This window comes from Manacus vitellinus, unplaced genomic scaffold (assembly GCF_001715985.3).
Source record: "Manacus vitellinus isolate BGI_N305 unplaced genomic scaffold, ASM171598v3 scaffold_5_pilon, whole genome shotgun sequence".
Classification (NCBI taxonomy): domain Eukaryota; kingdom Metazoa; phylum Chordata; class Aves; order Passeriformes; family Pipridae; genus Manacus; species Manacus vitellinus.
The window spans coordinates 43117951-43142691 of record NW_021940682.1 but is presented as its reverse complement, the minus strand read 5'-3'; the positions used below and the strand labels follow the sequence as shown (position 1 = coordinate 43142691).

The 24741-nt window shown below is 36.6% G+C and overlaps 1 protein-coding gene across 1 annotated transcript in view; it reads right to left on the bottom strand.

Moving 5' to 3' along the window:
* The window catches only part of CFTR (CF transmembrane conductance regulator), a 104512-nt gene that overhangs the window by 33687 nt on the left and 46084 nt on the right, over positions 1-24741 (bottom strand). The window contains exons 9-18 of the mRNA XM_029963525.1: positions 24113-24359; positions 21739-21831; positions 21029-21211; positions 18359-18550; positions 8886-8980; positions 6179-6265; positions 4577-5309; positions 3338-3466; positions 1308-1345; positions 110-363 (exon numbers count right to left, since the gene is read on the bottom strand). Of these exons, the coding sequence (XP_029819385.1) occupies positions 110-363; positions 1308-1345; positions 3338-3466; positions 4577-5309; positions 6179-6265; positions 8886-8980; positions 18359-18550; positions 21029-21211; positions 21739-21831; positions 24113-24359 (2051 nt within the window). The remainder of the gene's footprint in view (positions 1-109; positions 364-1307; positions 1346-3337; positions 3467-4576; positions 5310-6178; positions 6266-8885; positions 8981-18358; positions 18551-21028; positions 21212-21738; positions 21832-24112; positions 24360-24741) is intronic.

Below are 24741 nucleotides of genomic sequence, written 5' to 3'. Positions count from 1 at the left end.
TAACATTCCACTTGATTTAAAATGTAAATGTAAGGAAACAGTATCCTTTAACAAAATGAAAACTGTTTAATTGACATGAAGTGCATAGATGAGTTGCCATCTCAGTTACCTGCTTTCCAAGAGTTAAATGTTGACATAGGTGCATGAAGAACTGCATGCATCATCTTTTGATGAAGAGTTTTAGACACTGTTATAAGCGTATGCACAAGGGGTAAGCCTCTGAAGATTCCCATGGCAAGCAGGGTATCTGCCACTCCCACATAGATGTAAATGATGTAGTAGCTGCTAGTGTCAGTGACAATCACAGGAGGTCTGTCAGAGGTATTGTTTTCTAACTGTGTTGAATTTGCCTTCAAAGCTGTCCTGTGTGATGGAAATTAAAAATAAATACATTACTATAAATTGTATGTTTTTATCTTTTCTCTGTTAAACAAAACCAAATAGTACTGCAGTGTTCATTTGTTTTAAAACTATGTCAATGGTTTATAAATACATTTCCAGTCATTTTTTAAATATTGTCATGCATGTATAAAATATAAATTATGAATGGCTAATAAATCTACTGCCTGTTTAATCACTGACAAACCTAGCCTAATCAAGGAAAACACATCCAATTCTTTTAAGCAGGAAAAATAAGTCTTGAAAAAACCTGAATTATTATGGAAGTAAAATGCTTTAGATGTACTAAAAAAAAACAAAGGCTTTAGTGACCTATTGTAAATGGAAATCAACATAAATCCCTCTTCCTCCAGATCAGACCTAAGTCACCATATGCTTCTATACTCAAAGACAGATTTATCACTGCAGGACCAAAACAAGGATCAAAAGCATTAACCCAGGAAAAGCCATACCACTGCTCAGTATGTTTTAACCTTCAGTTGCCCGACCCTGTGACTTCTAGGAACCTTTCATAGGTGAGCAGAGGAAATTGTAAAAATGGGGTCTTACAGAAACTGCTCCCTCAAAATATTCCTAAGCAAAAGTCTCATCTGCACCTCTGAAAGACAGCAGTGAACTACAGCATGTTGAAGATGTATCCCAGACTGAGCTGACCCAGATAAAGTCTTGCATACACTGTTGTGTACTCAATTACAAGGCACAAACCATTCGACTGTTAGCACTTGAAGAAGTATCACTTAAAGGTACCACCGACATGAGATATTTAATCATCCAGCTATGAACCATTTTGTTGAATATAAGCTAGTGCTTATCCATAGAAAATTCTGGCAGAATTTATTAATAATTTACAGTAAAAATCAATACAAAGAAGACCTCAAATTTCTTGATAAATCATCACCACTACTTACTTTTTAAGAAACCATAGCCCAACAAGAGAAGCAGCTACCTGTGACCAAAGAAAACAGAGTTAAATTTTGTCTTATTACTTTATGTACTTTTTCTTACTTATCTTCTTTCATTGACTTTATACCTGTTTTTAGAGGACGAATACTAAATGGATGGAAGTCGAACCTCCCTGAAACAAAAAACTTGTCATATCTGCTTCTTTCCACAGAAATAATTTAGTGCATCCCACCAGGAAAGCTACATTTAGACTTGTATCACAATCAGGCTCTCAAGTGCCTAAATATTCTTTTATTGTTTTTTACTGTACTTTTATAAAGGCTTGCTAATGCATTCCCAATGACAACTGTATGCTTTAACATATTTTAAGTTTTAAAGATTAATATTTTTAATGACTATAAAAGAGTAAGTCTCTCAGTACCTTCAAAGGCAGCTATCTAAATATGAATGTCAAACTTTGAACATAGTTATTGCTGCAGTGTTGTTCTTGCTAGCTAATAGCTACATTTGGTGTATCTATTTGGCTGATATTGCTTGGCTGCTTAGTTTTACATAATTCTCCACATAATCTATTGTAATATTTTTAAAAGGTAGAATTAAACCCATTTTATTGTGAGGTGTTCCAGTGCTCAAAAGAAGCTGAGTCTATAACGCATTCTCTTGTCTGTCCACTGAAATACTGGAGACCTTCATCTCATCTACCACCTTTTCAATCTGCTCTATTTCTGCCTATGATCTTTTTTCTAAGGGTTGAAACAGTTTCTACATTTCCTCCCCATAAATTTTTATGTCACTGGTACAGAAATATATTGTGATAATACCTCACCACATAACTAACATCTTCTCATAGGGAGCCACTAACTTTTGCAGGTCTTACAGTAAATAACTCAAGATTGACCATGATGTCTTGCTTTAAGTATTTAAAAGAATTATCTTCTTTCACAATAATGTGTTTACGTCTCCCAGCAGAATTCTGTTCTCATCTTGACTCCTCAAAACAGAGGAGTTTTTTCAGCTGTGATGATGAAGGTAGATAATACTGTGAAGAATAGTTTCACAAAGCCCTTCTCTATGTTTCTACTTGTAACTGCTTTTCTTCCAGTTCAGCAACCCTAGTCTATGGGTACTACATCTAGGAAACACAGTTTTGATCTGCTGAAGTGAGCTACTCGCACATACACACACCTTGCAAATCTAGGAAGTATCATGTTGAAAAATACCAAGAGAAATCGGCATTGTATTTTATAAGTTGACATATGAATACAGTCACACTGATCTCCCAGTCTGAAACATGCTCCTTCCCTCAGAAAAACACTTGATTTAGGACATTAACTGTAAAGGAGCATACTATGAGATTCTATATGCTATAAGCCTTTCCTAAATTGAGAGACAAGATAAAAAATGGGCAATTTCTTTTATATGAAAAACAGTCAGATTTCCATGAACAGCCAGACATTCTTCAGTGCTTTTTCCAATAGTGCTTTACACTGTAATTGGAAAAAGTGTTCTTAGCACGCTGCAGGAATACCCCATCCATCTTTAAATGCCATCACAGCCATTCAGCACTCTGCCTTACTCACCACTTTTCTTTCACTAGGAGTAAAACTAGTAACTCATTTTTCAAAGCAATTTTCCAGAATTTATGTACGTGTTCATCAAAAAATTACAGTAATTAATGTTGTTAATTCCCCGAGGCTCTGCAAATATACATTTTAATGGAAAATGAAAGATTATTTACCTATGAAGGAGAGACCTGCATGGGGCGACAGTTCTTATTTATGGTAACACGTAGTAGAAAATAATCGGGATATTTTGAGAATTTGAGTCTTCTGCTGCTGTGCACTAACCACTATCTTTGGTAAATAAATGCTCATCTAAGCAGTAGAAAAGTTATTGCAATATAATTTAACAGCAGCTGTCAATAAGCAATACCTACATGAGCTGATGCCTTTATGCTTTATCCATTTCTCACAAAGAACACAGTTTGAACAAAAATAATTTGTAGCAACATGACAACAAGCCCAGATTTTCTTACCTCAACTAAGAAGACGATCACACACAAAATGAGAACAAAAATCAAGTTTTTGTGGATGGTAAGGTATCTGAAATAGGTGTTCCATGTAGTAACAGTACCCATGCTTTCAGGATCATCTATGAAGCATTCCTATCAAAAAATCAGTTAGACCATACTAAGAATGATAATAGTACCTATATATGAGAATTTCTGACATATGAATGCTGCCATTCTTTCTGTTAACTCACTCCAAATAATTGAACTGCAGCATTTAAATCAGTCGATAATGGCTAGAGAGCAAGGTACTCACTGGGTGAGTCATCTTTGATATAAAAATACAATTTAGAGATTATTTCAAATTTTCAGACAACACTGAAAGAAAGAACCAAGATTTGTCCAGCACTACCAGAATCAAAAACTATTAATCAGTACCTATTTTCTTTCAATGGAAATTAGTATTGTAAATTTGTAAACACACTGAGGGGGGGTTTTTCTGCTGAGATCACAAGAAAAAATAGGCAGTGCTTCAGCAAATTATGAGTTCAAATATTTCTTAGAGATTTTTATCCACCTAGGAAACTCCTTCAGAAAATTTTCCTATCCTGAGAAAATAAACTGTTAGTTTTCAAAATGAAAATAGTTCATCATGACAGACTGACAGTTATTAGAAAAAAAAGAATTTTGGTCCAGTTCTTGGTATAAAACTCATCCTTAATTATATAATTTCCAGTACATCCACAAAACCAGAGTAAAATCAAGCTAACTCCTCTGTTCAGTATCTATATCAGGATGCAAGAGCTAAGCAGTCTGACAAATCTGCCAAATTAAATTCCAGTTCTAAAAACAGTGCTAGTACTTCAAACATTTTATTTTTTCCATGAGCCTTAAGGTTTCAAAGGTCAATTTTACAATATTTAGGTCAAATGTTTTACAATTATGTTTTTCCAAGTTATGGTTTCAAATTTCATTTTAGCATAAGTGATCTTAAAGGTAAAGTGCAGGAGATGAAAACTCGGTATTGAAATTCTCTACAGATAATATTCAAAAATTATAAGAAATCAGGTAAAATAAATTTTTGAGGATTTCAATGATTTCAAGATAATATTTGAGGTTAAAAATTTTCACAGGTACTACAAAAATATATTCCACAGAGAATATCTGCATTAGGAAGGAAATAGTAGAGTAGAAAAATATATCAGAAATATATTGCATTAAACTATCACCACATCAAAACCAAGCTGAATGTAAATCAACACACACCTTCAAATCCTCTTCATTGATTTCATCAGTTATGTCCAAGATGCTGTCTCGAGACACGCGCCTGGTGTAGATATCTATCTCAGAAGACAGGTTTGTCTGAGGCACCATAGACATTTTCCGAAATGTTGTACTTCCCTTTTTGGAGAAGTTTGGTCCATAGTTCACGGAGGTGCCCGTCATCAGGTTTAACACAGATTGCCTCCTCCGACCTTGCAGTATATGGTCAGTGCTTAGCATGCTACTCCGAAGCAGACCTACATCTCCCTGTTCCAAGTCAGGTACCAGTGAGAGCCTCCTTTCTGGTGGGTCGTTGTGGCCGTCGTCTATCCCATTGACCTGCATCCCATTCCTCTGCACTACTGAGAACTTCCTACTTGCATTAACGGGGTTAATAATTATGGAATTCTTCCTTTTGTCATTAAAATCTGATTTTTGTTTAAAAGATTGTTTCTTTATTTCATTTCGTGATCCCATGCCTTCTCCTTCAATGGAAAATCGTCGGAGAGTCTCAGTTAGAATTGAATTTCTTCTCTCTGCACTGAACTGATCAAAAGAATCAAATCCCATCAGCTCTGAGCTGAAGTCTGGCCGTTGACCCTGAAGTTCAGAAAATGTTCCATAGAAATAGCAGCTCCCTTCATGTAAAATTAATATTTTGTCAGCAATCTTTAAATGCTCCAGTTTTGAAGTAACCAAGATCCTAGTTTTATTTGCCATCAACTTGCACACACAGCTGTAAAAGACGGAAGTGTTAACATTTAGGGGGTTTTTCCTCATGATTTAATGTTGCTTCTATCCCTTTCACTCTCAGTCTATTTGCTCTTACCTGCTTCTCTCCCACTTCTCTTGGGTGGTCCCTCAAACTACAAAGGAAATGGTAGAGCTAAGATGTGTAAAGGGTGAGTACTTTATCGCAGGAATCAGAAAAAGGGATACAATTTAATCAATTTCAGGTCAATCCAAAAAGCACATTTCAACCTGAAAATGAAGTATTTCTTTTCATCTTAGGGTTACTCAGATCTTTTGCTGCCAAATTTAAAAGTATTAGCTTGATTTCAAAGCTTCAAACTTATGGTGACTAAAAAGTCCATGGATGGCACTGTTTGTCCTTACTCTTTTGATCAACTGGACAAGCCAGAGGTCTCTGTTTTGGGACAACCTGCTACCAATCTCCTGGTCAGTGGGAACTTTCATGTGACCCAACTTTCAGTGATTAAAAAAACAGGACAAAGTATAGCTTTTTGTAAAAATTTATACTCACAAAGCAAGTAAGTGTTTATAAATGAAAGCCTTTCTGGTACACACACACCAGATACAAAACCATGCACACTGGGAGTAAGAGACTATAGCAGGTTCAGTATGTTGAGATGGAAGAGGGAGCAGTAGTGCTCACACCTGAACCAAGCTTGTTCCCAGTGCAGTGTACTATCCTGCTGCTAACACAACATACTCAGCCACGAGAATCCCGAAAAATAAATATCCTCAAAAGGTATAATTTTGATCACTTCAGTATTTGTGTACTGTTATTAAATTCCTGTTCTTAATTTTACTTTGTGCTGGTTGGTGACATTCATAAATACAATCTATCGAAACATACAATACCTTTCAAATATCTCTTTTTCTGTAAAAATGTCCAAATGTCCAAAAGGAGAATCCAAGAGATACAAATCAGCATCTTTGTACACTGCTCTGAACAGAGAAATGAAAAAGACATTAATATTTATAAATTTACATAAATATAATTAAAAAAGAACGCCTTTGCACTTTTATCTGAAAACCTTGCAATTGATAGACTTTTCTACAGCAGCAATATGGAGCTGCAGTTCAACATTAAATGTGCTTATAAGACACCTTTCAATAAAGCCTTTCCTTGCTGGAGACCATATTACAAACTAACTCAGTTTTTCATTCATTTCTTTGCAATTATACAAAGCTATAGAGCTGCTTTTTATATAGGTTACTCTAAAGATCTGCTGATAGCCTGAATCTGACAGTCCCCATTGGTGTACAGTGGTCATTTAAATAGGATCTGTAACATCTACTGGTGGCTGAGGGAATATTACATACATGTAAATAAGCATGTAAAAAGACTTAGGTCTCAGCACTTCGTTTTAAAAGTACTTCAAAATAACTGGTGAGCAAAGACAAGGGTATTAGTGAGGCATGATCTTGCAAATACTATATAAAGTGCAAAAATTATATAAAATTATATCTAAAATAATTATATATAAATGTACAATATTTTGAGTTGCAGAAATCAAAAACTATTGATAACATTAAGACCTTAAACTGTATATACCTGGACATGGCTCACTGAGACCCTAAACCTTTGGTTAAGAGGGTTTTTTTAAAAAAAAACAATTTCAATAGAAGTTCAGAAAGAACTCCTGCCATCCTCTGTGAAAACGAAAATCATGATATGGTATCAATCAGTGCATAATTAGTAAAGAAATCTGGACAGCTGCATTTTGGTATTTTTTAAAGTATGTTAATGTGAAAATATCCAACCACCAGCAGAAAAGGCCCTCAATAATAGCTTATTGTGTTAACAAACCAAGGAACTTTATTGAAAAGTTCTCTGTTACAATGGATTTCACTGACCATACATTATGATGTATGGCTGAATAACAACAAAAAATTCATATTGTTCAGGGTGTTTTTATCAGCAAGAAGTTTGCAGGATTTTTCATGGAATTATGGTAGCACTCAAATTATTGCTATAATTTATGTGTTAGACTTGGTAGCTATAAATAACCGCTTTAAGGTACCAGGCCAGCAAGCTAATTCAAACCCAGGGCATGCACTGTTCTTTTCCCTTGGTCCTTTCTTTCCTCTGGTTGTGGCTGCAGGCTCGGACAGTGCTCTCTTAGAAGGACGGACTCGTGTACTCTCCACCTGCTTCTCATGATGGCTGGTTAGTGTCACTCCCAGCAGGGATTCTCATTTCACATGACCTTGCACAGAGCACACCCGATACATGTATGCAGCCAGTCCAAGAAAATAATGTCCAAGTTTATCACCAGCGCAGATGGGTACAACCCAGAGCAGTAATCCTAATTTTCTCCTCCAGCTTTTCAGAGCCTCATCTGGAACCTACACCTCAATACCTGCACATCTTGAAGCATGCTGAGCTTGGACTGGAGCCCAAACAAAATGTAAGACGGCCACTGTCTTTATGATATTTAATTGTTCTGAAAAATAACAATTACACAGCTGACAATAAATATGTAAGTTCTGTAACCCTCCAGGAAATGAGCTGTGACTGTCTGAAAAGTGACAGACATGATTATTCATAGCATCTAGGAAATAGTTCATGCAAATTTTGCATTTTGAATGAAAATCTAGCTATGTTTGTTGGCTTGGGGCTTTTTGTTTTAAAAGTTTTGCCTGTTCCCCCCCTCATCTCTGCTCTTACTGCATAAACCAGAACCATCCATATGCCTCTTTCCTCTCACAAATCTGCTAGAAAGATCCACACTGAAAGATTCTCTATTTCAATGAATTCATCTTTTAGCCTCACACAGACATGTACATCTTTCATGGGATGCCAGTGCAGATCACTGTAATGTGATTTTACTTCTACTCAGTGTTTCTGAGCATGGGAACCCACACAGTTTGCACTTGGCACAGAAATAAATGGGGCCATCAGAGCTGTCATTACTGGATTTCTGATGATAGCTAAGTGATTCTGCTGAAACACATAGCTAATTTATAAGAGAAACACCTATGTTATTGTTCTGTAGACCTTCAGAATTACTTAATAACATTGGAAGGTCAAACAGACAAGGCCGTTATTCATAGGTACTGACTAGTCACTGGTTTCCACTTTTTCTTTTTACAACTGAAAAACTCCCAGAAGCATTATGAAACATGGTTGGTTTTTTTTTTTTCATTTTTTTACCTGAAGACAGGGACTATGTCATTAATCAATATATAAACCTGTCATAGCAGGGAAAGATCCTGGAATATTTATTTGTGTCTTTCTGTGGGTTTCTTCAGTACTTAGGAAGCTACAGTTAAAGGTCTGAATTTCCAAAGGCACCTTGCATCAGGGAGGAAAAGATTCACCTTATGCTAAGCCATAGCATATGTCTGACATTCAGCTTTCAGAATTCAGTAAATTAATACGCACGTGTATCACAAACAAAATTGCATAGCAAAACTCAGATTTCTGATAGTAAAATCAAGTTTATGATATACCTGGAGGATGTTTATTTAGAAGGACTTACTCCATATGTATTTAAATGCTTAGTCATAATATATTCCATATACATGAAACAGAACATTAGTTAAAGAGCAAAATACTCACCTTGCTAGTGAGATTCGTGCTCGCTGGCCTCCACTCAGAATGATTCCACCTTCACCCAGTAGTGTATAATCTTTGTCTGGGAACTTGGAAATATCCTGTTAACAATTTTTTTAAGAGTCAGACATGTATTTTCCATAACCAAGAAACCAAGCTACAGACTGGATGGAAGTACAGTGTACAACGGTGTACCAACAGGTTAGAAGAAGTTGTAAAAAAAAAAAGTCCCACGGAGGTTTATCTATTTAATTTGTTTATGTAATCAAAAATGGTGATAAGAGAAAGCATATCATTCTGTTGCAGAAAGCAATCATGATCTCCAAGATCTCAAGAACAAATATTTGTCTGAATAGTTAATCTCCATAAAAGCAAGGAATGTAACTTCATATAATGTCAATCCAAGACATTACCTGTTTAAGTTTTCTATCAAGCAACAATGATAAACGCACTTGCTGCTGCAGCTAGGGAGAGCAAGAAGCAAACTCTAAATCTGAGCTCTTTAAAACCCAGAAAAATTTATACTTCAGGCAGATTGATTGAAAAAGGCTTGCACTAAATTCCCAGCCAGGAATGCTCAAGGTTTGCAAAAGGTTTTGGAACCAAGTCCCACTGTTTGGGCTGTAAGTTACTTATAACTCATGACTATGTTAAAAATGAACATTTAGTCATTGATAAAAACAGAAAATACCATTTCACTCTCATATGAGACAGAGAAAGGAGAAAAGGACATTTTTGTGCCCAACTGGTAGAGGTGGCTGGAAATCTTCTTGAGAGGAGTATTTAGCATCAAAAGTGATGATTCATGCAAACCACAAAAATTCATGGAAGTGGAGACGAGAATGGCTTGTATGCCTAAAGCCTGTCTAGCTTTTCTACTTTTACAGTTGCTCTAACAAAAAATATTAATTCTGCCTTCAAGCTTACCTGACCTACATCCTTAAGCCAACACAGTGATACCATGATCACTGTATAGCAGGAAGCCCTGACTCCCCCAGAAACTTCCAGTGCCTGTGTTCACTGCTCAGCAGCACCATACTGCCGCTCTTGCTGCCTGTGCACACCCTCCTGCTCCCAAGGCAGGGATACCCCACAGCCAAGGAAGCTGACCAAGGCATCCAATTAGACAAAATCAGTTCCAGTGTTCTCATGCTTTACACATATTTCCCTTCAGTGCAGCTTCTGGGGGAAAAAGGTGGCATGCAATATCTCTCAGAAACTGAGCTTTTGAGAGCAAGGCAGTGGTCTGGAAGAGGTAGCCTGTTTTGGGGTCTCTTCTCCCAGGCAGCCAAAGGCATGCAGGAACTCAGTTGTCTGCAAGCACTCTGCATCACCCACAGAAATCCTACAGCTTCTGGGAAACAGCCTGGAAGACACATGAAGCACTTACAGGGCAATACAACCTGGGATTCTAAGTTGAGCTGCTCTTTACTAGTTCGTATTTCATACAAAGTCAGATACAATCCAATTTTGATGACTCTTGCTATGATTTTGAGGGTTGATCACTCTCTGTTGGGCAGCCTTTTGGCATTCCAGGCCTTTGGGGCTTTGCAGAATAAATAAAATGAAATTAAAAATAAATAAATAAATAAATAAATAAATAAATAAATAAATAAATAAATAAATAAATAAATAAATAATCCTTCCAGAGAAATGTTTCCTTCTTCCTCCTCTGCAAATTGCCCTGACCTCAGGAACAGAATGAACAATGCTGTTCAGCCCTGGAACAGTGACAGATGAAGGGTCCAGTCACTCAAGGGCTAGAAATTGACTGTCTGGTCTGTCAGGAAATGGGAGATTCTCCCAACTCTTTAATTTGATAATAGCATTTACTTCCTGACTTAGAGGATTCTGATCTTATAATCAAGATGCTCTTACATATGGAAAATCTATTGCAGATGATTTTTAAATGATTCTCATATTAACTAGTTATTTCCCTCTTGTAAAAGGAGAGTCACACAAGCAAATCCCTGGTACTAACATAACAGCTCAGGTATTTGCAGAAAGAGGGGTGTGAAAAACAACAACAACAGCCAGCAACAGTTTTAAAGGAAGATTTTCTGAATGTGACAAAATCACAATCCTGTAAGTCGTGAAGTATTTAGAGAGAACATCTGAACTCTGACATAAAATCTTTTCTGGCATTCATTTGAGACAACCTGATCAGATCACTTGAGGTTTCATTACGTATGTTGGAGTCCAGTTATTCGTCTGTGTCTGAACATAGGGATTTGCACGGTTAAGTATCTAGATCTCTAAGCTGACCTCAGCTATTTCCCAGTACTACCAGTACTGCTGCTTCCTGATTCTACTTCTTCCAAAAAAACCCAGGTGAAGAACTCGGTCCAGTGTGTCTTCTCCTGCAAACAGGGTAAAATCCTAGCCCTACTGAAATTCCAGGGTTCCCATTGTTTTAAATGGTAGTGGCATTTCATCAGATATATTTTTTTGCAGATGTGTCAACATGGAATTTTAATCAGACTTTTAATGAGTTCCCCTTCTGCTCTCCTCTACCCTTCACCTCAGGATAATATATGGCATGGAACAGACAAAGAACATTTCAGGCTGTAATTACAATAATTAAAAATATTTAGTAATTTCTTTCAAAGGCGTAAACAGAGTAATGAAGTCCAATAGACACACAATGCTATTTGTTGGAACATGCATGACCTATTGTAAAAAAGTACATAGGGCTGGTCCAAATACATCCTTGCTGTCATTCTATGCAGGAAGCGAAATCAAGCCAGGGACAAACCTAATGTAATGATGTTGAATAGCACAAAGCCCAGCATATTAATGAAGCAGCCACTGGATTTTCTTTAACATATCTATTTCTAAGTGCTTAAATTGAGAAACCTGTTGGCAATTATTCAGAGATTAATACCCCTACAGTTCCCAAGACATTAACTACTTTTGTGGATGCTTCGAATATCAGGAGTTAAAAAATCTCAAGTTACACACTCCAGGAGAAGGCACCCTTTTTAATAGCTATTTACATTTTTAAGAGTGTAAATGCCATATTCATCTACCTCAGCAGCAAGGGATGAGCCTCATAATACCTTTGGGCTTGGTATGGAAGAATACAGCCAGCATAGCTTCAGGGTGAATAGGAAATACAGCCTCATTATTACAAAAGAAAACCTCATCATGGACTTCACACTCCAAGTCTTTTCTGTAGAGATTAATCATTTGATAAATCATTAGCAACAATTAAGATAATAAAGCATGACAGAAAATAGTCTCTAAAAACCATGCCTTTCAGCAAATAGTTGTTTGATACATCCAAACTCCAGCAGTTCTAATGATAGAACATAAGTATTCTACTTACGGAGCCTCTCCTTCTTCCTTAAATTTGTCCTTAATTATGTGAGTTTTGATGATCTCTTTTCTGTCTTTCCTCATAAAACAGTCATGAAACTGGTGGAACACAGCAGTAGTACTGACTCTCTCCATTTCATCTTCACTCTTTCCCCTGTTTCACTTCTTTTTCTACATTCACAGTTTCTTTGCCATCTTTATCCCCTTTCTTCCTTGCCATTAACATTCCCTATCTTTAACAGCTTCTAGAAACGCCCTCCACTCTCATTGCTACCTCCTTCTCACCTACCAAAGTACTTCCTTTTTCATCATCTTCTTTTCTTTCTCTGTGTATTAGAGAAGCTGCCTCTGAGTACACTTTGCCATTTTTGTTATGTAGCACAGACTGTTTGCACTAAATTTGAAAAAAAATACTGAAGCCCTTCTGTATAAAAAGCTGAACACAAGTTAAGCAGAAGCAGCACCAGGGATTTCAAGCAGGAGTTGCAATACCATTCCACTCTATTCTAGAATTTTGCTCTTTAGTTATATGAGAAAATTTAACTGTTACCTACTTTCTGTACTTCCAAGTAATCACATTCAGTTCTTATATACTAATGAGGTAGAAATGGAACTGAAACAGACTTATAGATTTAGTGATTACTAAAAATCTTTAGATAATGAATCTGAAATGTCATTTTGCAGAAACTATAACTTTCCCTTTGTCCCAATTTTCAGAAAATAAATTATCTTAGAAATAAGACAGATATGAACTAAACTGCAAAATCTGAATTTTTAAAGTTTTAAAATTAAGACTTGAGTTTCAGACTACAGAAAATTTCTGAGAAATTTTAAAAGATGAGGAATTTCCAGTAATTTTTCATATCTTGGCTTTTAGGTAACTAGCTTGTACATACTTGAATCCTCATTTTACTGGAACAGAAGCCAGAAAAACAGATTTCTTTAAAGTATTTCAAATCAGATTCTTTAAATATTTTTTTAATTAGGGAACTCTCTTCTCTCTGCCCGTGATTCTTGAAGCCAAGGCTTTTGTTAGTCTTTAGCTGAACCATTTATGAAGGATTCATGATCCAAAAGCGTAAGTTTTGTTTTCGCAAGAGTTTGTGACCTTGAACAGAGTGTCAGACTCACCCAAAACTCACACGAATGCTGGAAAAACTTGCTTTCTCTATGGTGAAATATTCCCACGGAATAGATTTTTGAAACATGAAGTAGTCAGTATGCTGTGTGTGGCTAGGTTAAACCCAGGGTAAGAGAATTAAATACAATTCCAGAAGTGACATGAAAGACAACATGGAAGATAGACCAATATCCAAGGTAATCAATCCAGAGCCCTGTGCCTAAGACAGCAAAAGGGGCGGGGAGAGTTGTCTTGGCTGAAACCAGTTTTAACTAAATGGTATCAACACAAGCATTGCAGAGGGGCTCTGTTATACACATATACTTGATCACTCATAAACATCTTGAAGTCCGTGCATTTGGGAGTTTGAGGCTGGTTTGTTCTCTAATCAGGATGTTCTACTGCTAAAAAAGAAATGTGCTAGCCTGTTAATTTCCAGTTCACACAGAAAACTCACTGTGTCAGCAGCTTCACAGCTGACCTGCCCATGATTTTGGGCCACAGACAAGAATTTTAGTTGGAGGAGTCTGCTTATACCAGGCGATCATACCAGTGTGAGGTGGAAAAAGTACAAAGGTAACCAGCTTTTGGGCCCACATGTCTGAGATGCAATGGTTGTAGTGGGAGTTTTGACATATTATGTGGACTTTCTGCCTGAAAGAGGCATTTATGCTCTTTTAGCTGTTTACATTAGGATGTGATGAACTTCACCTTGACATGCCAGCTGCTCTCTGCAGCTGTGAAGACAGGCTAAGCAACTTACTCTCACATAATTTACACTACAGATAACCAAGCTACCATTTAATATCCTCTTGTAGAGAAGTACGTCCTACAAAGCACTTCAGGCAAGACTTGAACTCTTTATTGTTCCTCTCTTCCGCATACTTTGTAATCTGCCCACATGCCTAGTGAAAACGAGGCTCAAAATCAGGGCAGGAAGTATTTCACTCACTGACATAATAACTCTCAATTCCTACTGATTTAGTTATCTGCCAAAAAAAAAAACCAAACCAACAAACCAATCAAAATGCAACCCCAAATCAGCACAAATAAAAGGGGCTGGAACAGTGGGATGCAAAGATATGTTTCTGGTTTAGGGCATCCTTGACATTGCAGTGAACTTGTCACCCAGGGATGGATGCCATACTTTGCAAGGAGACATTAAACACACAGGAATACAAATCTGGGCTTGGCATATTGACTATCTCTTTCTACAGTTAATCTCTCCATAACCTAAGTTCTTAGATAAAAATGAATCTCCTGCAATCCTCGTAAAACGAGCTCAAAACCCCACAGAATCTGGCCACAAATTTCATTATTACATGATTCGATTATTCGATTATACATTATTACATTACTATTACATGATTCGATTTCACGTGGAAACACTTCCTCTACTTGCGTGCCACGTTAAACATTACATTCATGAGCAGCTGGTGGCTCTCAAATCAGAATATGTGTTTACTTAAAGAGTGGTAATCTCTCAAACGTGGTTTGCCCATTATGTGTTTATGGCCTCTTCGGTAACTACTGAAGGGTCAAATGAACTAACTAGGTGGACAAATATCTGTCTTACAGAGCAAAAAGGTAAAACTGGGAGTCACGAAAGTATGGCTTCAAAACTTATGAATTACTGGACCCCCTCAAAAGTGATATGATGCTTGTTTGTTTTTAAACAAGAATAACTATAATGGGCCTGTTTCTGTAGTTTTGACTGGAAGAACATCTTCTCTCAGAATGATTTTGTTCAGTGTTAACAGCATTTAAAAACGAAGATTCCTGTGTCAACCTTTTAACTTTTCAAGTGCTAAATAAAACAAAACAAAAATCACGTACCCTGCATATAGTTGCCTATTAATACTGAGTTTTTCAACCTAAATATCATGTTATTCCTGCCATTATATTAACACAACCTCCAATTAATACAGCCTCTAGGGAAGTCACACTTGTAGAATTACATCAAATTTAGTGGCAAGTTTCCACAGACATATAAACTCAGGAAGTTCCCATCTCTCAGTGGCTTTGGCTATATACTTGTGTCTTAAATTGAAGTGTTAGGCAAAAGTTCACACTTTCTTGCTACAATTTTTATCATGAATGTGATGAAAGGTACTTGATAAAAAGGGTAAACCTCTCTGTCAAAAGTGCTGCTGAGTAAGCACCAATTCATCTTATCTTACTTTTCGAGTACCTTTAACTTGCCTATGAGGACTGTCTTTAGAAAATGCGCTCAGAATCCACACCAATTACATCTTGTCTTCTCTCCATCATAGCACGCCAATGTAAGACTTAAAAGGTAATAATTTTAAGATAATACCTGCAAACTCAAACTCACGTAAATAATTTCAAAAAAGCCTCGAAAAAAAGGACAAATGGTAAGGACTATTGATCTGTGCTGGAATGGTTTGATCTAGGTAATAGCTAACACAACCAGATTTGCCATTCTTTAGGACTTCACAGAATAGAAATCTAACACAAAACACATTCTGACCTCTGAATAAAGATCTGATTTCCTATAGAGGAAATGTTCTATTTTTGGAACTTAAAAATATGGAAAGCTCTGGGGAATATTTACTTCCACTTTCCGTCTTTCATAATTACTTTGAGATAAATTTACCTCGAGTACTTAGCAACTCTAAAGAGGCTGTAATTGATAAGTCCTTAGTAAATTAACTATGTACCAACCAAAAAAACTCAGGCAGAAAAATGTAGCACTGAAAAATCTTATGCACCCCAAATAACTTAAGTTACACTTGCATAGTATCACTTGCATATCTCCATAGACCTAAAACAAAGTGCAGAGCACCTTGCATGACATCACCTTGCTTGAGTGTCCTGCTCTGCAGCAGACAAGAACAGGCTACTCACTGTGCGTCTGCAAGCCTCAGACCTATGTAGAAGATACAATGTGACCCACATAGAGTAACCTGTAGTATTTTATTGGCACTAATGAAGACGTAGGGGAAAAGAATCAGATTTAGGAATTGGACTAAACCTATGCTTCCTCCATAGGTTGATGGTGGAGATAACAAAGCAAAAGAGGCATTTTATAGGTATGTTACTTTTTGCACTAATAACACACTTATTTGCCCACTGGGTTAAAGAACAGAGCTTTGTATTCCAAAAATGTTTTGGTGACAATGGAGCTTGGAAATAAATCTCACTTAGCCACTGTTAAGAGCTGTATGTTAATTGACTTTGAACATACATGCAATAAGGAAATAAACTCTCTTGTATCACCGATCCTTGGTTCCTTGAAGAGTCCACATAAGAACTAGACTCAGCAACAGGCCTGCATTCAGGCGAATTATATAACTACCGACAAAAGTTGCAGAGAAGGGGGAAAAGTGAACTCAGGCAAAATCCCTCCTTTCTGAAGAACAAGAACACACACACAACTCCAATGTAAAGCACTGATCACTGTTGTAAAAACTCCTAAAAGGTCACACTGGCGAATAAACAGGGAATTAATATTTGAAATCCATCTTTCAATCTGCCACACTGAGTCTTGTTTGGTAACTTATATATGAAAGTTAACGAGACTAGAAAGCATAATAATAGCATTTGGCTTCCTTCCAGACTATTCTGCCTTCACTTCAGGCCAGCCCAATTTATTCAGTCCAGAAGAAAATATCCTTATAAGTATCAAACTTGATCTCAAATAATGAGCCCTGCTAGGAGGTGAAGCATATCACTCTGCACAGAGCTGCACCAACATTGATCAAAGCTGGCTTGATTGAGCCTGTTTGGAGAACAAAGGAGCTGCAGTCTGCCGAGACACTGAGCCATCCCACCAATACTGAAACACCCAGCTGTCCCACCAGCACTGAGACACTGAGCCACCACTAACCACCTGCTGCTCTAGGAAGGGCCTGGGGTGGGAAGCCTTTTTGAGTAAGGGCAGTTTTGAACTGCTGAAGCCAGTTGTTTCTTGGAGCTTTAGCATTGACTACAACTTTTACAACCAGGGTTAAGAAGCACTCTGCAGAAAGCCTAACACAGAATTTGTTAATTCTCCTGTCTTCAGAAGCTTTCGAAGAAGATTTCCTGCAAACCAAATCAAAAATCTAAACACAAGCTGAAATGGCCAGAAACATAAAAGAAAATATTACTTTACAGCTTAACTATACCCTGGTCTGAGACAAAAAGGCAGTACCTCACCTTATTTTTAAACAGACTGGTTATTGTTTTCTTGCTTGACTGGTGCTAAGGGAAAACACGTTTCACTGTGAGGTCTAAAGAAAAATCCTATTCGGCACAGTTAAATATTTACTGGTTTTATTTGTATATTACAGGCAAAATGCCTGATCTTAAGGCTCAGCAGTAAGTGTGCAAAGGTCTAAAATGCTAGTTCCTTTTGTATCTTGCTGTGCGAAAAGATATCTTTTCCTACACTACCCTCTGTCAACATCAAACACACAGATGGACATTTTCATGTAATGAGTAATTGTACTCATTGTGGGCTACATGTCACATAAGGATCGATCCTGCAATAATTTCCGGTGTGAGAACTTTCAATGTGCATATGGGAAAAAAAAACAGCTTTAGTCAAGATTTTCCTCTAAATAATTCAGGTTTGTAGCATAGAGTTCCAGTCATCCCTGGAACCATTTCTGAAGTGGCAAAAGAAAGGGGGGAAACAGGTTCATTTCCAAGAGTGTAAGGAAAAGCTTCTTTATGGGGAAGAAACGTGACCAAAAAAAGCATAGTAACAATATACTTTTTACATAATTTCTTTAACATCAGTATGTTTACTCAGGTTTTTTAACTAGCAAGGAAGGCTGAGAATGCAGACACCATATACTATCTAAGCAAGCTTACTTAGCTCCAGTTGTGTAAACTACCAGAACTGTCAACATCAGCATCTCTCCCAAGGAGCTGGCAACAGGCTGACTTGCAATTCCACAAAACTGGGATGCCAGGCTGAGTTCCTTAAATCTCAGAAATGTCTCACTTACTTAAAGCCCCTATCCCTGACTTTTCGGGGGGTAGGGGGTCCATTGGGTGTGGTCGCAGGTCTTAAAAGGCCCAGGTGACTGACCTCTTCCAGTTGGCAGGCTTTGATGACACTCTTGTACCGGTACTCATCATAGGATACACCAAAAATTATGTTTTCTTTTATTGTTCCAGGCATGATCCAGGAGACTTGAGGTGAAAAAGATATCCTTCCACTGTGCTTAATTTTACCCTGTGAAGGCTCCAGTTCTCCCATTATCAACATCAGAAGAGAAGTCTGAAAAATTATTAACACTTGATTAATATATCAGAGATCTGTACAACAATAAGAAATTTTGAACAAAGTCACTTTGTTAAGTCACTTAAATGGCACAATTGTCTTGTCAAGAGTGCCCCTACAATACTGATCTAGTGCAAACTGCAACTAGTGGAGATTTTCAGTGGTTCTGAAAGGCCTCTTAACATGAGAGAAACTTAATGTGATGATCGATAAAAATTGTGTAAGATGCCTTGTAAAAAAGGTATGCTGCTGCAATAGTATGTAATTTTAATGAAACTTCAGTAATTTTTTAAGGTAAAAATCTGTGAGACACATACAAACAACATACTAGCATTTATAAAGAATGTTATTTGATTTTTTAAAATTATCAGTGATTATTTTGTTTGTTCTTTGTACAACATAATTCATGTTTATAATTTTGCTAGTGTTCACAGATATTTTATCTGTATGGCCTTGAAAAATGCAATTTCTTTGTGTAAGTGTGATTTCTCAGTGTGATCTGAATTTTCCTGTGTAACTTTTAACTCATCTACGTGAATGTATGACCTAAGTATATTTCCCTTCATAAAAGAATTGATTGCAATTTCAATACTGACATGTTATAATTTCAGAGTTAATCAGTAGCTTGTAGTAACCTTGCCACACATCACTGGCTACTAGATCAAAGAATGGAATTGAGAAATACACGGAAAAATTTGTTACAGAGCCACTGCAGTGGTGTTCTTATCACCAATAAACAGTCAACAAAGCAGGGACGTAACACCAAAGATGTAAAAAAACTACTTAAATAACAGTTTCATGCTGTGAAGCCAAGATTCTTTGACAAGTTAAACGATATACTGAGGGAATCTCATGAGATTCTTTCCATTATACCAGAATCTGAGTTTTCCAAAATGGTAAGTTTCCAATCTTGCAAAGGACAACTGATCGGTATGTTTTGTACACTGGATGTTAAACTACTGTATCTCGTGCCATATAACACAAATTGAATAAAACCAAACCAAACCCTATCTAATATTGAAAGAGTATTTAAGAGCTGATGTCAGGCTTAATACATCTTACAGATAAACCAGTTTGTTTCACAGGCCTGACAACTCCTGGAATGTATAGTAACAGCCTCAACCAACATGACGGAAGCCTTAAGAGGGTGTAAGGGAAGGAGAGTCTTTTTTTGTGTGAGGGTGGGAGGGGGGCGCCGGTGAACCTTATTTTTTGTAAATTTTTTAGATATAACCCTTTTTTTTTATTGCCTTGTAAAGTGCAAATTTGTTGCATGTATTCACATAAACTGCTCAGTGTAATCTGAATTTTCCTCAATTTCCTATACAGCTGAATAAAGGAGATATACATATGTCCTTCAGCACTTTCTAGTTGACATTTCTATATTAAAATCATCAGCTTTAGCAATAGCCATAGACAAACTGTTAATTCAGAAGTATCACAATAAAATGCACCTTAACATATCAGCTTGAGGACAATATCATGTTCCGAGTCCCTTGCTCTTTTCATATGGGGATCACTACTGAAAAATAATATAGAAGCCTTGAGTCTTGAGCCTTGATCATATTGAAATTGATGGGTCCTTTGTCATTGACTCCAACAGACCAAAGACCTTATCACTTCAAGTAAAAGAAATCAAAATATTCCCACCTATAATTTGATAAACAGGAGAAGCTGCCATAATGAATGTTTGACTTTCACATCTCCTCAAATAACCCAGTAAAGATGAAAGACTCATCTAATTACTTGCTGTTCAAAGTGAATAGGAGTATCACAGTTCAAGTCATTTTATATTAATGAGGTTAACTGGATGTGTTATCTGCAAACTAATTGCATTAATAACATTTTAAGGTAGTAAAATGATGATTAATCTAAATCACAACTTTTCTCACAAAACCAGCAGTTTCAACAGCACCTTCCCAGGCTTTTACATGGGTCTTGGGAAGCCTGAGTGAAGCACTGTAGGAACCGGAGCGTAAGTGATCAGCTATACCACGTGTCCAGGGCACATACCTAGCTAATTCATGTCAGGCTTGTCAAATTACTGACCATCTTATGTTCAAATTTTTCCTTAAAATGTCAGCAAGGCAAAAAAAAAAATTGCTTTCTAGCACACTGAGCCATCATTTTTTCTAAAGGCTGGGAAATTCTCATCATAAGCCTTAACTTTAAGTTTCAGTCTACATTACTCCTGTAAATCTCCTTTTACTTCCAAAGGGAAAACAGTCTGTATTGTTGTATTACAGAAAATATCCATCAAACTCTCTCTCATATTGGCCACAGAGTTAAAATTTCAAATTGGCCATTTTATTGAAACTTACAGTTTATCCATACTTTTTCCTGCAGCCATCATTTCTACATCAAGCACAGGATAGCAAGAATACAGTAGCAATACAGGTAACAATACATATAACAACATAATATTATTCCTTATAATTATTACGACTTTTGTCAAAACAGCAAAAATAGAAATACCTTGCCTGCTCCAGTAGATCCAGAAACAGCTAATAACTGTCCCTTCTCAATCTTGAAATTTATATCCTGAAGAACAGGAGAAGCATGAAGTGGAAAATTACTGAAGAAGAGACTGCTGTCGGTGCTAGGAGCTTTGCTGTTGTTGTTTTGCTGGTTTGCTTTTGCAAACAGTTCTCCAATTCCCTGCAACATACACAGATATGTATTTGATATACATAAAAAATAAATAAATCATGCATATGCAGACATGCATACCATACTATGGATTTATGAAAGCATATGAACTTACTTTTCTCATGTTACTTTGTTTGTCAATGAAATATTCATTATATTCTTAAATATACATTTTTTTAATGTATGCGTTGGACTTGTGCCTGAATTTGTGGACACAACCAAAATTTGCTTATTATAGAGCTGCTTTCCAATGTTTATATGCCACAGCCTGATTCTGCTTTCAGGATGGCATAAATCAGTAATAACTGCTTATTACAGACCTTAAAACTTATTAAAAGGTCTCTTCCAAAGTTTCTCAACTGTCCATAATTTGATATCATGCAATAATTACTTGCCATGTATTCCTCACCTGCTGAGAGCCTACACTAGTTAAAATGAATGACTGTAGGCTGCTCTTTTTAGAGAACACCATGGCAAATATTAACAAAAACAAGATACACTCCGTGTTTTAATATAGTTTGGGTGAAAGTACCAACCTCATCCCAAAAAGCTGTTACTTTGTCCAGCTCAACCCCAGTGGTTGTTAGATTATACTCCAGAGCTTTATATTCTTTTTTCAGCAAGAAATCCTAGAAACACCATGAAAGCAGATGAGAGGAAACTGTAAAGGACAAGGTTGTATCACAAACCGGTACATACTTGCTTACACTAACTAATATTTCTGATGGTGCTATTGCATTATAGTGTTTTTAGAGAGATGCCTAAATATAAATTATACATTTACTGAACGCAGAAGGGAATGTTTTTGAAACTACCAATTCTTTCATTGCTGCTGAAACCGTAGCCATAAAGGTATTTGGTTCTGATTTATAAAGGGTATCAAAACTTGGAATTTGCTTTGCTTTCAAGACTTGTGTCAGGCAGGATCACCCCTCTGACCTTAATCCTTTTCAAATAAAGCTTTGGTTTTGGAATAAGATGTGGAAGGTTGCACTTCAGTAAACAGTTAAACAAAGCAGCTACATGCCGCTATCTTCCTATTCCAGAACTGCAAGAGTTTAAAAGCGTTGGAATGATCTCTCTATCAACAAAAATAAAAGGCAGATAATGATCCTGGCAAGTGCAGCACTGAAGCAGCGTAATTACAAATAACAGAAATGAGCAATCTGACACTTGTGTTACCTTCTGGAATAGTATTAAGAAAAACAAGTAAGCCTATGCTAATGTAGGAAAGTCCACCTCTCTATTCCTTTATTTTATTAGTAGTCTATAGGTACTACCTCCTCTAAATTGACTTTTTTAAATTACGTGGAAGCAAATAGGTCTATGTGGGCAATACAATGGACAAACTAAGCAGAATTGTGGGAAAATCAGTTCTCTAGAATAAACTTGCAAATTTTCCAAGTAGAAAAAGAAGAAGGGAAAAAGCAGATGATTGAAAGGGTAGGAACTGAAAAACTAGAAGGCAAAACACACATGGTTTATGAAAAAAAAAAAAAAAAGGAAACTATAGCTAGGCTTTCATAACAAAGGTGGTGGGGTCATCCAGTGGAGTTCCTGAAGCAGTGATAGTCAGAGAAAGCACACTGATCCAGAAATACTTCACGGTCTAGAAAACATGGGTCTACCTACAGGGAAAATACAATAACCCAGGGGACATATCTGGTCCAGTCGAAACTCTAAACTAATGAGGAAATTAAATCAGAGAAATGTATAAATGGTTTATTATTTTGTCTTTATGTTTCTTATGACTTGTAAAAGGCTTTAGTGTTCTGGGATTCTGTCCAGTCTGTCTATGGGAACTATATTGAACCTGCCACAAAGAGATTATTATTTATGGAGCACCCATTTGCTATTAACCCCAAAGACAAGCATTCAGTGAAGTGAGGGCAATGGTATGACAACTGGGCTTTCCAGTTCTCTGACAGGGCATTGGATACACTCTTCCAGAAAACAGGAGAGACAGGATACCTCCACTTATGCCTAAGGAATATGAGAATACAAGGACTGCCTAAACTGGGACCCAACAAGGCAGCCTTCTGAATGTCAAATAGAAAAGTTTATGCCTAGATTTGTTGAATTTTCTGCCCAGTTAAAAAAGATAGAAATCCAATACCTGCTTCTTATTCTATGCTGAGGTTCAGATGTCTGATTAAGGTCTTTAATTTCTGTATTAGGTATTTTTATCACACTAAAAATAAAAAAATCTATGTCCTACAAAAAAAAAGAAATCTATAAATATGTAATAAAAAAAGCCTAAAATTTCACACGAAAAAAGACTAAGAATTCTTTTTCTGAAGAGTGATTCAAAACCAGCAGATAAAACAGAGTTAATGAGAATTCACCCTGATTTGACCCTGCAGATAAGCCTCTCATGCTGGTATATGAGCAATTGATCTCAGCAGGTAAGGTGGGTAATAATTATTTGACTTGTATCTTAATTATGTTTACTACTCACAATGAATGAGACATACATTTGCATAAGATGCATAATCTCCTGCTGTTCTTGCCACTAATATCTAGAAAAACAGAAGATCTCTGGAAGCCATGCTATAGAAAACGTACTAATTTTGAATTCCCTTTTCTGAAGGAAAAACATCTCTTAAGCACCATAAATCATTATATAATTTTATTAAGTTCCTTGTTCTGCAATGAGAATAACTAACTAAATGTCACTGCTTCAAAAAAAAAAAAAGCAGCAGGTAGCATGAGACTCCTGTGGTTATGCTGCCTGGGGAACCACCTAACAATATCAAGATTTATAATGACATTTCATGGTGTTTAGTCAAAGCAACATATATTCAGAAAGTCTGCATAAATGCTGTGTGCTTTTGTTGATCAACTGAGAAGATAACATGATATGAAGAATTAGCTTACGTACTTGGGAAGATTTTAGTCTATGTACCCTACCTGTATTTTGTTTATTGCTCCAATAGAGTCATACCAGGTCTGTACAGAGCCTGGAAACTGCCTGGTCACTGTCATTCGAAGAACAATGCAGAAGGAAATGGTGGTAAATATTTTTCGGAGAATAATTCCTTTAATCACAGCATACGGAAGCACAGCTAAAAACACCACAAAAAAGCCTGAAAAGAAGAAGGCTGAGCTGTTGAAATATCTCATATAAGCAGCTTTTCGGGTAAGCTTCAGTTCAGTTCTGTTAAAAAAGCAAATACAAGTAATTAGCATAGGATTTCACAGTTTACTTCTTAGAAATATTTTGGATGGAACTGTTGGTATAACAATTAACTCAGAGGCTCACTCATCCTTCTTATTTTCTAGCACTGGAGTTAGAAAGTAAGACTCCAAACAATATTGGGGTCTAAAAAATCATCAGAGCCAAACTCTGGCATTAATGTTCAGAGATGTCAGATGAAATAACAATAATCTATGTCATGATTTAGATACTGCATAAGCCACAAGCCTCTACAATTCCTGACACAACCGACCTTAAGCATCTAATGTTGTGGTATGAGATACACTCCCAGAAGCATCATGCCATACTTATCTGGTCATTTAGATTTAGAATTACAGTATCA